We start from the raw sequence: 15,637 nt of genomic DNA on the forward strand, positions 1-15,637 counted from the left end.
CAGAGGTTATACTTTTATTTAACGTTTAGAGGATTAACATATAGTTACAAGGTCAATATAAGCCTTCCAATGGAAGCACTTTATTTGGTTTAATTCCATCTCCAGAGACAAACGGGCAACTCCAGAACCTTCACAATGGCAGGGGCCGTTACAACACTGAAATGCCTCCAAAGTTTAGAATTAGTGCCACACACACAAATAAACCAAAACGTTTAAAGGTGCTCAACATCAGGTTAAAATAGAATTTTGGATCGCTCTTTTAAAGAAGTGTTTTGACGGCACAAGCGCAGGGAGGCAGAGGCATGAGGAAGTATGAAACAGATTTCTGGAAAAATACTCAGCATCCATGTCCCTTTTCCATGTTCAGCGAACTCTCTCCTGTAATTACAAATGTCACCAGAACGCCTAAGCGGGGGCCCTGGGCTACCACCCTCGAGATAAGCTACAGCTTATCCGGCCTGAGCCTCACAGCCTGGAAGCTTCCGAGGGGAGCGCGCGAAAGACCCAAAGGAAAAACAGGGTGAATGACAAGTTCCTCCCTTTCACGTTGTTTTTAGGTCACCTTCAGGGCAGGTGTCTTAAAACTTAGTCATTCTTACAATAACACTATTCTAGCACTGGGGAGAAGTGACAGGCCAAGGGGGAGGGAGGGGGATCCCCCCGAGAAGCAGATGGCGAAGCTCCCCTACTCTACGGGAACTGGTCCACAGTCCTCTAGACGAATTTCCCAGGAGGATCCCCAGAGCAGAGAAGACACCTCAACTACCCTCTAACAACTCATCTCCTTGAACGAGCTCGGGTTTGCAGTGCCCCCCCTTCCCACACGGCCACACGGACCTGCCGGAAGGAGAACACCAAGGCTAACACGGAGAAGCACCTATGACCCGTTCCTTGTTGGACACAGGCGGTACAGAAGGAAAAACAAACCAAAACAAAAAGGCGCAGGGGTTACAAGATACGAGCATAGTCTATACTGGGCTTAGCAGACACTAAAAGAACAAAATCACTGTAGCTTATACCATTTTCCCTATGCTGCGAGAAATTAATCTATCCTGACCCCAGAGTATGAATGATGCAATGCACATGCATTCCCGAGGCCTGAAAATTGATTTAAAAAACCATTTAGCATCCTTGCGGAGTGGAGAGCGGTCCACTTGGCCTGGGGAGATTCGGGAGTTCGTGGAGATACGCACTCCCTGCCCACCACCCCGGCTGGCGGAGAAGCCCTCCGTGGAGCCGCTGGGCCGGCCCGTCCTAACCACACACCTGCAGGTTTGCAGGGACACAGGGGCGTCTGCCGAGCAGCCCTTTCACGAGGCGCTAGACCTCGCTGCAGGGGAGGTGGGCAGCCGCCGTGGGGAGGGGAGGCGCGCTGCTGACACAGCAGCCCCGAGCCGCTCGGGCAGGTGGGCAGCTGGGCAGCTGGTCTTCCGCTGAAGGGTTTACCCCCTTCAGGGCGAGAGACAGAGACGCAGACAGAAAGACAGAAGAGGGGAGCGCGCTCATGCTCGCTCGCCTTTAAACCCGAAGCCACTTCCCCATCACCTGCTTACCCCAGACATCTGCCTGCTGGAGGCTTCTCGTCACCGAGCTGCTCTCGGAAGCAGGTGCGCGGTCGTGGTCAACCCTGGTTTGCTGAGAGGAACCCTTTTGTGGCCGCTGAACACAGGCCCATCCCTTAGCACCTGTCCTTTCTGTCCCTGTCCCTTCGGCTCCCGTAAGACATCCTTGTCTTAGATTCATAAATGTCGAGGAGAATTAAGGATGTTCGAGGTCACCACCCAGGTACTAACATCCACACGAGACAAGACAGAGGCCCGATTTCCTTCTTGGGCTTCGGATGGTTCTCATTCACAGAAACTCGCAGCCAGTGACGTCTGACCGACCGTGTCGGCACCAGAGACGGGAAGCTCCGGCACACCTGGCCACGGGCTACGTGGTCTCACGTTTTCCTCAAGGATCCATAAGAGGAAGGGACTTCGCTCAAAAAGCCAGCTCCATCCAGTCTCCGTGGCCCGCGGAGCACGTGAGAACACGGAGAAGCCGCAGGGTCACCTGAAGGACCGCCAGCAGCACGGGGTCTTTGGTGCGGAGAGTGCTAGAATCCTACGATGGGAATCTCGGGAATTCTCACTTTGCAACGAGCTGGCGCCCAGGTGAGCCTCTGGCTCCGCTGAGTGCCTCGCCCGGCGGCCCCCGCTCCCAGGGCAAAGGCGGGGAGACGGTGGGCTGGGACTTTCCCTCACTCCATGGCAGGTGGACACAAGCCTCTGCGTGTGGCCCTCAAGAGACGGAATTTGACTTCCAGTGTGGACCTTTCCAGGCCACGGAGCACAGGCCCCAAATCAAAACGTGTGTGTGTGTGTGTGTGTGTGTGTGTGTCAGCGTGCACACCACAGAGGGGGCTGTGTGCCTGCGTGTGAGCACCTGCGTGTCCCCCACAGACACTCTCAGGCCAGGAAATGTTGCAAGAGCTGATGGTTAGTACGAGGCGAGGACCCCTAGCCAGAAAAGGACCACCGAAGGGGCTCGGGACCCGGGAACCCACCTGTGACATTCGGGCGCTCAGTCTGCCCAGCGCACGCCTGACCCTCCTTGTCCAGATTCTGTTAGTCTCCCCGGGGGAGCGGGGAGACCGGTGGTGAAGTTTTCACGAAAGGCACAGTGTGAACCATGGACGGGCCAGGATGCGCCAGGTAGACTGAGGGCCAAGGCAGGGGCCCGGGAAGGAGGGAACACGTGTCTAGCTGCCTTCTGTGGCCCCATGTGGGGTGGAAGGGGATGGGGACGGGGACAGGGACAGACCTGCCCCCGGAGAGGTGGCCAGATGGGGCCATGGGGGGAGACGGGCCACGAGAAGCATGCTGTTGGGAGTAAAGAAAGGAAAAGGCAAAGCAGCCGCGTGGCAGTTGGGGAGAGGATGTGGCTTCAGGCCGCGACGACAGAGGGGACCGCGGGCCGGCCCAGCCCGGGAGCCGTCTACTAGCGCGCGGGCGCCCAGGCCTGTGGAGACAAGCAGACCGAAGGGTTTCTCCGGGGAAGGCTCACCGAGGCTCTGGCTCCTGCAACCGCCTCTAGGGATCTACAACACAAAAAGACAGAAAGAGAAAGAGCGTTTAGAGGGAGGCCGGCAGCTCGGGGCGGGCATCTGGTCTGCACCGCCAGGGAGGGGGACAGCTCTAGAGCGTGGAGTGTTACCATGGGGCACGTCGGAGATAAGGAACTTTCACGGTCTCTGGTCGCCTCAGGGGCCAGCCTTCCCTTCAGGGGGAAGAAAGGCCCACTTGGCAGACCCGCGCCCATCCACCCCCGACCCCTCTTTCTGGGTCCGCTGAGTTTTGGAAGAAAGAAATGCAACCCGCTTTCCAGGCGGATGCAAGGAATTTCAAGGCCTGATTCTCCGCCCTGACCGACACTGTCGGCGCTTTACCAAAAAACAAAACAAAACAAAACAAAACAAAACCCAGTAAAATCTTGGTGAAAAGGAAAAACCTGTTACTCAGCAATCAACAGTGAAAGTTCTTCATCCGGAGTGGGGAGGAGAGGAAGGCGACAGAGACTCGGAAAGCCCTCAGGTGCACACAGGGCGAGAGACAGAGCAGGTGTCATCATTTAAAAGGGTGGGGGGAAGGGCAGAATTTTAAAAAAGCATTTGGCCGGAAAAGGTCCCCATGACTGAAGACAACAGAGTTAAATGCCCAGATTACACAGAATCATTTTCTCGGAAAAGGTGAAAAATCATTTAAAATACACAACACTGAGAAAAATACGTTTATTAGAGAGGCAGATACGAGGGTACAACCAGGAGGAGCCAGACAGATTCGTTTCTTTCAGGGTGAGAAGAGAGAGAGACAATCATTTTGGCCGTGTTGGAGCAAAACTTACTCAGAACACAAGTGTCTACAATAAAGTCAAGGCTGAGCAGCCAGCGGGGGACCTAGTCCTTCCGGCCTCCCCAGCGGTTACAAAACAAAAACGGTCATTAGGCAGCAGAATCACCAATAAAACAAACAGACAAGAGAGTCAAACGTTAAAACAAGGAATTCAAGTCATCCTTTTAGTTTTTAAACGGCAGTATATACAAATATATGGGGGGCGGGCGGGGGGATTTCGGACATATTTAACAGAAAGCAATTTAAAAAACCAAACTGAACCATGAAAGAAGAGATCCAACTGACCACTGGACGTTCCTCTAGTCTAAATATTTTGGCAATTATTAAATAGTCACATCGTAGACCACACACACACACACACACACACACACACACACACACACACACGAGCGCACAGCACAAAAACCGCTGCTTTGAGTTCTGGGCATGAGGAAGCAGCAGCCCCTCGGCCTGGGAGGGGTTGGCGGGAGGCAGTGTTCTTGGGGGCGCCCACAAGTTTAGAAACCCGTGGGGAAGACAGGCTTCTATGCATACGCGAGGAACCTCGAAATGCGTCTCTAAAATAAAAGGAGAAAACTTTACCCACAAGCTGAGACTTGGCTTCTTTCATTTTAGCAGATAACCAGGGGTGGTGGGAGGGGGTCGAAAAATACCAAAGTATATTCTGGGCAGAAATGGGAACTCTGATTCTTTGGGAGTGGTTTCAGGACTGCTCCTAATACTTGGTGTGTTGACTGGCTGGCACCGAGGCACTGTTCCATCCCTCGTCCGCAGCTGCCTGTGCTAAGGGCCTGGGGCACACAACATCACAAGCATTCAATTATGCGCCCAAAATCGACACACGCCCCCACCCCACCCCCACCCCCAGCCCCACAAACCAACTGAGCCGTTTTCTGAATCAAATTTGCACAACTGTTAAGAAAAAAAAAAAACAACACCTAAATAAATAAACCCACAACAACGTCATGGAATGCCATACTTTCCAAGGGAGGCTTCCAAAGGCTCTCGTCCTCTTGGCCATTTTAAGACTTTGTCAGTGTTTGGGTCACTTCCTGTAGCAGTTCACAGGCTGGCAATGGGTCCCATCATTAGACAGAAAGCTCTGGTTCTAATAGCTGAGGTCCCCCCCCTGTTCGCCTGGGTCCATGCCCAGCGTTGTCACCTCCCCCAGCTCGTGAAGAGGAGGAACCCCGTGGCCTCAGGGTCAGCAGAGTTACTTGTGGGGAATATTCACAAAGGGGAACAGAAACGATTTTCCTGAGAGGTCTGGGGTCCAGGGTGAATGGCTTTATCGATATTACGTCAGTAAAGGCAGAACAAGGCAAAAGAAACCAGAATCACAAAATATTTTTAAAAAGCGGGCTGACCAATGTCCGTTTCCTGCTTTGGGCATTTGTATTACAATTCCATCAGAAGCCACCACTGGTGGGGGCGGGGGGGGACGACACCTGCTCAAGGGTACACGGGACGGCTCTGTACGGTCTTTGCAACTTCCTGGCAACCAATCATTATTTAACAACAGACCGTGTATTAAAAATCAGGCTGTCATTAACGTTCACGAAGTTCCATTCTGGTGGTCCTGGGGAAATGAGAACTTTCTGAGAGAATCCACAAGAACCTGTAACAGTGGGGCCCCCTGCTGTTGTTTTTTAAATCAGTTTTTTTTTTTTTTTTGGTAGAATCAACTTTAAATCGATTTGCGCTTCTAAAAGGAGCTCACAGTGTAAAAGCAAGGAGCTAATTTCCTATTTAAAAGTAGGAAGGACATGAATAAGTAATTCTCAAAGCCAAATAAAAAGAAAATCAGAACCTGACCCCTCGGCCCTGAGCCCTTCATAGCTGGTTCTCTGGGACCGCAGGGTAGATTCTCGAATCGGGCGCACAGCTGGGGCGGCGCACGCCTGTGATCGATTTAAAAAACGTAAATCCCCACGCGACCCAGATCCCCTTTCAAGACGGTGAAATACTTTAGTCTGGTTATGGTTCATTATGTAAAATAAAACGAGCTAGCAATTCTAAAATGATTTTTCAGTAAGTCATATTTTGGGTCTTAAAGATGCCAAGGATCAAAAAAACCAACCAACCGAGCCAAAACACGTGTGCGGAAGCAATGAGCTTGGGGGGCTTCTGTGTTGTAGCAGCAGCTGCTGCCCCTTACAGCCCCACCTGGGCACCGGGGAGCTGAAGGCCGCTCCTCTGGCCACAAAAGCTCCAGCAGAAGCACGCCGGGTTTTCGGTCCGTTACGGAATCAGCACTAGGGCATCTGATCGTCTCTGTCAAGGGCAGCGGGGAGCTCAGGGCCTCGTGTAAAAGTCTACCGGCTAACCGTGGACCGAGCTTTTCCAGTTTTCAGCTGGTTGTCTGGGGTCATGCAGACGGGAGAGGAAAACACGACGATCTACCAATGGTCTTAAACACGTTGAAGGAAAAATACACACGTTTAGTACCAATATAGGACTCGTCTTATTCTTTCCTCGAGGAGGGGAGGTTTTGTTGATGACTTCCTCCAAAGCAAATGATTGTAAGATCAAACGAACGAGCGTGGTTCAAGTTACGAAGTTTCAAAACGTAACATCCTAAGGGGGTCGCGTTCACGGCAGTTGCGAGAGAGAAACAGAACGGAAGTCTTGCCCACCCTGCTGATGTGTGTGAACTTTTTAAATTCAGAAATAGCAATTAGAAGCTAGAAGGCAACTTTTTGTTTTTTTTTGATACCTACAGATACTGCCAGAGGAAGAACTGTTTATCTGAGCTCAAATGACAAAATTGTAAATTGGCAGTTGGCAGCTTTCCTTGTCCTATTCCATGAGCAAGTGAAACGTTTTATAGTCAAAACCGGACAAGGAAATCCGGGTGTCGAGCGCCCACCAGCCCACCACGTGGCCACGGGACAGCACGCACTCCGGGGTCCTCCGGCTTTGGAAGAACCGCCCGGAACAGTCATAGTTGTGGGGACAGACAACTCCAATTTTTTTTTTTTAAGTTGTATTAAATATAAGTCTTAGCACCTTTGGCATTTTTGTCCAAATAGACTTCGACGTACGAAGTGGGGACATAACCCTCTTCATCTTCGTTTCTCCGAATGCGGGTCCACCCGTCGCCTTTGTCTTCCTCGATCACGTACAGCGTTTCTCCTTCAACCACGGAGATGGTCCCTTCATTCTGACCTGGAGAAGCAACATCAGAAGGGGTCAGGCTTCTCGCCAAAGCCAGGCGGAGCGCGAACGGGGAGCCTAGCAAGGGAAGAGGGGCAGTGAGGGAGGGACAGACGCATGGACCCTGCAAGGGCTCGTCCCACGCAGAAGCTTCCAGACCCACCCCCCCAACAATGCTTCTCCAGTCCTCCAGGGAGCCTCCTCTCTCTCCCAGGAAGCCAGGTGCTCCCCCAGGGGACATCTTTGGTCTGCTCGTCTCTTGTGGGGAGCGTGCGCTTATGGCTTTAATGACACCCTTTCAGACACTGTCCCCACTCGTTAACTGGGGTCCCCAAGACCACTTGCTGACGTTACTGCCCCAGAACAGCGCCCCCTGCTCACACAGCGTTCCCAAGCCAGGGCGCTGCTTACAGGGGTGCCGTCGGGGTGGGGCCGAGGCGTGGGGATGAGATTAAGATGGCGACCTTGAACCTGGAGCTTTCTCGTCCCACCACACAGGTGGTCTGTCGTGAGAAGATCTGGAAGATCCCTCTGTCCCAGAGCTTCCCAAACCTACCTGAGCTCAGCCTGCTTCTCCCACGGCCTCCTTCGCATCTTTCTCCATGGACATCATTCTGGCAACTCCAGGCTAATCTTTCAAACCCTTCATCCCTGTTCTCCCACTGGTCCCCCACACGTGACAAGACATATCCGAAGGCGCAGCTCGAACGGTGCCAACGCCCCGCTCAAACGTCTTCAACAGCTCAACTGCTGCCAGATAAAATCCAGACGACTCTCTTAGCCCCAGTCTCAGATTCTATCATTCCTACCTCAGATGTCTAAGCTCCAGCCCCACGAGCCCACGCTTCCCTCACCTTCTCCCCTCCGATGCACAGAGGCCTGGAGAGTTCCCTGAATTAATTCTCTGAAGGAAGTGAGTACCCTGGCCCGTGAGCGCCCAGCACTCCGTACCCCACCGCTGGTACATGCCGCCAGCGGACCTCCCCCAAATGTGTGTCTGTCCTCGTTCCCCAGGGGCGGACGCCACACCAGCCCATCCCGTACCCCATCCCTCTGGGGGCTTTACAAGACAGGATCTCCTGGAAATACTGGATGAATGGATAAAATCATCATGGGCTGCCTGGGTGGCTCAGTGGGTTAAGCCTCTGCCTTCAGCTCCGGTCATGGTCTCAGGGTCCTGGGATCGAGCCCCGCAGCGGACTCTCTGCTCAGCGGGGAGCCTGCTTCCTGCCACCCTCTTTCTGCCTGTCTGCCTACTTGTGATCTCTCTCTGTCAAATAAATAAAATCTTTTTTAAAAAAATCATCAGTATTCCACATTATCTGCTGCAAGTAAGCTGCATGAACGCTGCTCCATTGGGCAGAATAATGGGCAAAACATGCAACCTTGAACCAAATACTGATGATGATGACGGTGAGCAGAACACAGGGTAAAACGAGTGAGAAAGATCTGGAAGGCTTCGGAAGAAGGTCCAGTCATAGCAGACGGGACAGCGTGCACAAGCGGGGAACCGGGCGGACACAGGTCACCTTCGAACGTGTAGAGGGCTTTGCAGGTCCCGATGGCGGGCAGGGGCTCCTCCTCGTCAAACTCGTCGTCGAAGTCCGTGGCCAGCACCTTCCCCTCACCCTCCTGACTCTGCTCCTCCGTGTAACTGCCATCCGGGCTGCTCAAGAGAGGAAACCACGCAGCAACTATAGCGACTGCTCAGCGAAGTGCTCGCCCCCTGCCCCCCCGACCGCTGCCACCAAAGCCACCTCGGGTCACCCTGCGTGCTCCATCGCCGCCCCACGAGGCCCGAGGGACCCATGCTGTGGGGAAAGGGCAGGTCAGGCATCTCGGGCTCCTCGGTATACAGAGCAAGTGCCTCCGCTCGTTTCTAGACTCCAGAACTGCAACACGGACACAAAGCAAAGCTGCCCCCGCCGGACGGCAGGCGCGGCACAGATACTGTACCTCTCGCGGTCCTGGGCGCAGCTGTTGACCGTGGCCGGGTTCTGGGCGTCGAACATTCCACTCTGCCGGCGGGCCTGCTCGCTACGTGCCGGCAGCCTACCCTCCACCTCCGCCAGCCAGGCCTGCAAGCAAAAGCCACCAGACAGCACAGCTGAGGGCCCGGCCCGGGAGTCTTGAAGGCCCCGGATTCAGGGGGGCTCCATGGTCCCTGAGGCTGAGATTCAAGAAGGGCCACACGCTTGGGGGGGGGGGGGGTCTCCTGTGTCTCTGCATGCAGCTGTACCAAGTACCCACACGCAACGGCTCCCAGCCCGTCTCACGCTGGAGAAGTAGAAGCAAGTGGGCTTAGGCCACTGTCACAATGTGGCAGAAAGAGCGCTGGACTGTGTTACAATCTTGGGCTTTTTTTTTTTTTTTTTAAGTAGGCTCCATGCCCAGCGTGCAGCTCAGCGCAGAGCCTGAATCTCCAACCGTGAGATCGAGACCTGAGCTGAGATCAAGCAGGAGCTTAACGACTGAGCCACGCAGGTGCCCCGCTACTCTTGGGCTTTTGAAAACAGCTGTGAGATCAGGTAAGTCGCTTCTGGTTCCTTCTGGCTCCAAAATTCTGTGACTGTGAGCTCCCGCTGGAGAAGGGGCTCCTGTCCCACAGGAGCAGAGACTCAGTGTGAAAGCTAGGTGCACCTTCTGTTTTGAGGAGTGAGTCACTCTTTTTAAGGGTAAAGAAATGCGTTTCCAGGAAATCAAATTAAGATAAAAGATAAACTTATCTTGGGCAACATTTAAAATAGTGTCGAAAAGGCCAGAGGAAAAAAATGACCAGGAAAGAACAGTTCGAGGTCCTAAACCCTCTAACTGATTGGCGGAGTCTGGGAAGAGTCTTAAAAAGCTGTATCTGACCCTTCGTTGCTGGAAGTAACCGATTCCGACTGGCATGATCGGTCACTGCTGTATTTTTCCATGTTCTGTAGCTTCAAAATTTGTGGGTACAAGCAGCCTTCTGCCCATAGCTCTTGAGTGCTCTCTCTCCCTCCTTAAAAACTACAGTATTGATCTTTCCTACTCATTTCTAATCGGTGTCTCTCAGTGGTTGTCACCTCTATAACCTTTTGATAATGGGTCCTTTGTAAGAACCGTAATGTATCTGACTTGATTTTTTTAACTTCTGGATTCACGACAGCCCACGCACAGCTGTCCCCTTCATCGGCAGGGGCTGGAACAGGACCGACCAAGCCAAGCACAAAGGACAAGGTGTACAAATACATTGATCAGTGCTGGGTTTAGGGGAGTCCTGGGCCGAAGGCATGCCACGGGGCAGAACAGCCAGGGGTGTGACCACTTTTCCTTTTATCATGACTCGCCAACCTCCCCCTTCCCAACACCCTCCAGCCATACGTCTTGCACGAATCGCTGGTGTGCTACGGCATGAACCCAGCACGACCCCCAGCCTTTCCTCGGTTTCTTTTTCTTCCAACAGGGCTTTTCATGTGCAGCGTTTTCATACCTCAAATTTCTGGGCTTCTAGTCGCAGTTTTTCTATATTTTGGCTCACTTCGGTTAATTTATGATCCAAACTGGCTGGGTCTCCCATCTGAGGATTCTTTAGGTAAACATCTTTCATTTTTGTGATGGCATCTCTGGAAAGAAAGAGGGAGCAGGACACAGTAAAGGTCAATGTCATCCGTCAAGTGTCTTCTCCTACCGCCCCGCACGCCGCACGGACCGGCACATGGGATGGTGGCATCACAGCGCGGGCTGGAGGGGAGTATTGGGAGCTGCTTTCATCCTAAAACTCCGTAAGAATTCTGCTCCCGAGGTCTGTATAATCCAGAGACGGGTATTAAAATTTCGGTTGCCTTTTCTGAATGGTATCTGGTACCTCCCACGGCCCTCTGAGATTGAGAATCAAATCAGTCACGTCCCTCCCTTCGCCCCCCACGACGAAAACAGAACTCCAGCTGGCACTCTGGGTCCCACGGGCTCCCATGCGTTCCCCTCGTGGAGGAGCAGTTAACGTCTTTGGAAATTTTATGACACACTCTTTTAACTATTAAGAAACCAAACCCACAGTTGGTGTCCATGACAGGCGGGCAACCGAGCCTCAAGGCGACCCATCGCCAGGCCCCACACCCTTCCTGAAGCCGGGAGGGCAGCCGCCCCGCAGTGGCCTGAGCAGATAATCCCTCCAGGTGTGTGGCAGCCATGCCTGGGGCTATCTCTGGGACCAAAGGGCTCTGTTAATTTTGAATTCTGGCTCCGAGGGACTGAGGGACTTTCCGTAGGGTTCCGTAGGGTTTGGAGATGTTCAAAGTTTAGAGCAAATGACTCTGCAGGTGGTAAGGGGCCAACTTTAATGAGCTTCAGTAAAAGGCAGCCTCGACCTGTTATACAACATAGGACCAATGAAGCAAACCCAGTTAGAGTTATGGGAAATGGTTTAACTGAAACTATAGAAATAATAGGAGGAGAATTTCCCAAAGTCCCCATCTGGCCTGGGCCTGTCCCCTTGCATCTGAGCCCGCCCAGCCCGCTGCTCCTTTGTGGGTACCCACCATCCGCTTCCCCTGAGGCCACATCTCCCCTGCAGCCCTCCCTCCCCCTGCACTCCCTGCCCCCTGACTTTGCTCCCCTTCCTTCTTTCCCACCCCGTGAGTCACTCTCCAACTCCATACATTTGTTATTATGCTTATTACTGTTCATCCTCCGTCTCTTCCTACTTCAGTGGAAGCTCTGGAAGGAAGCTCTATGGGCTCAAGCTCTTTTGTTAACTTGGTATCTCCCCAGGGGCGGGACACTACGTGGCACACAGCAGATGCTCAGTAAGTATCTGAGATGAATAAATGCTCTTACAACAAACAAACTGTAATGTCCGCCTTTACCAAATTCCTTTCTTTTTTTTTTTAAATTTTTATTTATATATTTGACAGAGATTACAAGTAGGCAGAGAGGCAGGCAGAGAGAGACCAGGAAGCAGGCTCCCCGCTGAGCAGAGAGCCCGATATGGGGCTCGATCCCAGGACCCTGGGATCATGACCTGAGCCAAAGGCAGAGGCTTTAACCCACTGAGCCACCCAGGCGCCCCACCAAATTCCTTTCTTGACCTTATGGCTACACCTCCAGCTACTGCCCCATCTCTCGGCAAAACTTTTCCAAAGACTTGTCAAGATTCATTACCTCTGTGATTCTCCAACTCCTGTCTCTCCTCATAGGTCTCCCCAGATGTATAACTTTATTCGTCTTTTCAAGGAACCAACTTTTGGATTTGCTGATCCTTTTTGTTGAGTGCATATGTTTTTCTGTGTCATTAATTTACCCTCTTTTCTTGCTTCTGTTTTCTTGGGTTCAATCTGCTGTGCTTTTTCTAACTTCTTGCGATAGACACTCAGCTCACTGATGTTTAGTGTTTTTTGTTTTTGATACATATGGAAAGCTATAAAGTTCCCTTTGTGAGTGTTGCCTCAGTGACAGCCCAGTAATGTGTGGAATGTGGGTTCAGGTTCAGCTCTGCTCCGATATCGTCCAATGACTTTTTTTTTTGTGCTTTCAGTGTATTTCTTTTTCTTTCTTTCTTTTTTTTTTTTTTTAACATATAATGTATTATTTGTTTCAGGGGTACAGGTCTGTGTTTCCAATGTGTCTCTTGATTTCTTCTTTAGTCTCTGAGTTATCTAGAGCTACATTTCTTAATTTCTAAATGTTTGTTATTGGTACCCAACTTTACTGCAGGCTTTGGAGAACACACCTTGAATGGTGTCTAGCCTTGGATTTTGTTAAGATCTGTTTTGTGAAAACAGGATATGCTCAGGTTGTTGGAAATGTTCTATGTGTGCTTGAAAAGAATGTGCACCATTAAATTATTGGATAGACATGTCTGAGGTCAGTTCTGTCAATTATATTATTTAAGTATTCTGTCCTAAAAACAACAGATGTTGGCGAGGATGAGGAGAAAGGGGAACCCTCCTCATTGTTGGTGGGAATGCAAACTGGTGCAGCCACTCTGGAAAACAGCATGGAGGTTCCTCAAAAAAGTTGAAAATAGAGCTACCTTACAACCCAGCAATCGCACTACTGGGTATTTACCCCAAAGATACAAATGTAGTGATTCGAGGGGGCACATGCACCCGAATGTTCACAGCAGCAATGTCCACAATAGCCAAACTATGGAAAGAACCTAGATGTCCACCAACAGATGAATGGATAAAGAAGATGTGGTCTATATATACAATGGAATACTATGCAGCCATCAAAAGAAATGAAATCTTGCCATTTGTAACGACGTGGATGAAACTAGAGGGTATTATGCTGAGTGAAATAAGTCAATCAGAGAAAGACAATTATCACATGATCTCTCTGATATGATGAATTTGAGAGGCAACATGTGAGGTTTGGGGGTTTGGGAAGGAAAAAATGAAACAAGATGGGATCGGGAGGGAGACAAACCATAAGAGACTTAATCTCACAAAACAAACTGAGGGTTGCCAGGGTGGGTATGGAGAGGGTGGTTGGGTTATGGACAATAGGGAGGGTATGTGCTATGGTGGGTGCTGTGAAGTGTGTAAACCTGGCCATTCACAGACCTGTACCCCTGGGGCAAATAATACATTATATGTTAATAAAAAATTTTAAATTAAAAAAAAAATTCTATCCTGAATCTGTTAATCTGTTCTACCTGTCACTCAGAGAACTGCATTAAAAATCTCTTTCAACAATGATGTGTTTTGGGGCACCTGGGTGGCTCAGTGGGTTAAGCCACTGCCTTCAGCTCAGGTCATGATCCCAGGGTCCTGGGATCAAGTCCCGCATCGGGCTCTCTGCTCAGCAGGAAGCCTGCTTCCCTCTCTCTCTCTCTCTCTGCCTGCCTCTGTCTACTGTGATCTCTCTCTGTCAAATAAATAAAACCTTAAAAAAACAAAACAAAACAAAATGATGTGTTTGTATTTCTTGTACATACTCATGTCAAAGGGTTAACAGTATAACCTTTTCTATGTTTTAAGATCGACAGTTCTACAGCTTTAAACTGAGCTGTTTGTTCCTTGAAACATTTAATGTTATGAAGTTGACCTTCCTGAGCTGAATAGTTTGAGGGGTTTTTTTTGGCCTGAAAGTCAATCATCTTCTGGCTGGCACTGGCCAACCAGTATCTTTTTCCATTCTCTTATTTTCAACCTTTCTATACCTATATGTTGGTTTTTTTTTTTAATACCTTATGAGTTAGCTGTGCCTTTTATAGGCTGTGGATTTGGGGTTGTTGTAGTTTTGTCTAGTCTGAAAATCTAATCGGGACGGGGCACCTGGGTGGCTCAGAGGGTTAAGCCTCTGCCTTCGGCTCAGGTCATGATCTCAGGATCTTGGGATCGAGCCCCGCATCTGGCTCTCTGCTCGGCGGGGAGCCTGCTTCCTCCTCTCTCTCTGCCTGTCTCTCTGCCTACTTGTGATCTCTGTCTGTCAAAAAAAAAAAAAAATCTAATCGGGACATGTAGTCTGTTGACACTGAACATACTCATTTTATTTTACAGATTCTATGTGCCAGGCATTGGTCCAAGTACCTCCCATACACCGACACATTTAATTCTATTAACTTCCTTTTCAAGATGAGGAAACAGAGGTAAGGTTAACAGGTTAAGATCAAGAAGAGGGGGCGCCTGGGTGGCTCAGTGGGTTAAGCCGCTGCCTTCGGCTCAGGTCATGATCTTAGGGTCTTGGGATCGAGTCCCGCATCGGGCTCTCTGCTCAGCGGGGAGCCTGCTCCCTCCTCTCTCTCCGCCTGCCTCTCTCTCTACTTGTGATCTCTCTCTGTCAAATAAATAAATAAAATCTTTAAAAAAAAAAAAAAAAAGATCAAGAAGAGGTTAAGAAGCTTGTCCAGGGGCGCCCGGGTGGCTCAGGGGGTTGAGCCTCTGTCTTAGGCTCAGGTCATGATCTCAGGGTCCTGGGATCGAGTCCTGCATTGGGCTCTCTGCTCAACAGGGAGCCTGTTTCCCACCCCACCCTGCCTACTTATGATCTCTGTCAAATAAATAAATAAAATCTTAAAAAAAAAAAGAAAAGAAAAGAAAAAGAAATAGGTGGAACCAGGTTTGAACCCAGGGTATTAAAAAAAATTTTTTTTAAATTTTATTTATTTAAGTAATCTCTACAGCCCACGTGGGGCTCGAACCCACGACCCCGAGATCAAGAGTCGCACACTCCTCTGAATCAGAGTACCTGAACCCCAGGGTATTTTAAATCTACCCTCACGCTTTGTGCTTTGATGAGTCCTGCCTTGTTCCTCTTGGACAAGACATAAGTTGCACGAGAGCAGAGGTTTTCATATGTTTTGTTCACCATTTTATTCCCAGGGTCTAGGATATTTCCTTGCACACAGTAAATGCTCAATAAATAGTCATCTAGTAAACTGTTAAATGGCACTGGCCTTCTTATCAGCAGGGCCGCTGTGAGCATTAAAAGGTTAACCAGCTTCTATGGCCACAACCCAAGTGGCAGAGAAAGTTTTCTACCTAATTCTTGGACAACAGTGTCCATGACCTTCTACAATGTCGTTTCAAATACCTGAATCAGAACTCACTCCCGCACGGAATATAACCGCTCAGTTATTCCACAGGCCGAGGTGTAACAGGTTGATACATGCAGGA

The 15,637-nt window shown here is 50.4% G+C and overlaps 1 protein-coding gene across 18 annotated transcripts in view; it reads right to left on the reverse strand.

Annotated features, from left to right (window-relative positions):
* The window catches only part of FNBP1 (formin binding protein 1), a 148,486-nt gene continuing 132,849 nt past the window's right edge, over window positions 1–15,637 (reverse strand). For 9 of the 18 annotated variants that reach the window (XM_047701233.1, XM_047701231.1, XM_047701229.1 and 6 more), the window contains 4 exons: window positions 10,510–10,642; window positions 9,006–9,127; window positions 8,579–8,718; window positions 3,758–7,061 (listed from right to left, as the gene is read on the reverse strand). In XM_047701233.1, coding sequence (XP_047557189.1) covers window positions 6,883–7,061; window positions 8,579–8,718; window positions 9,006–9,127; window positions 10,510–10,642 — 574 coding nt within the window. In that variant the 3' untranslated portion in view covers window positions 3,758–6,882. Of the gene's footprint in view, window positions 3,083–3,757; window positions 7,062–8,578; window positions 8,719–9,005; window positions 9,128–10,509; window positions 10,643–15,637 lie in introns of those variants that run through there. The other 9 variants (XM_047701232.1, XM_047701230.1, XM_047701228.1 and 6 more) reach the window with 2 other exon arrangements.

This window comes from Lutra lutra, chromosome 13 (assembly GCF_902655055.1).
Source record: "Lutra lutra chromosome 13, mLutLut1.2, whole genome shotgun sequence".
Classification (NCBI taxonomy): domain Eukaryota; kingdom Metazoa; phylum Chordata; class Mammalia; order Carnivora; family Mustelidae; genus Lutra; species Lutra lutra.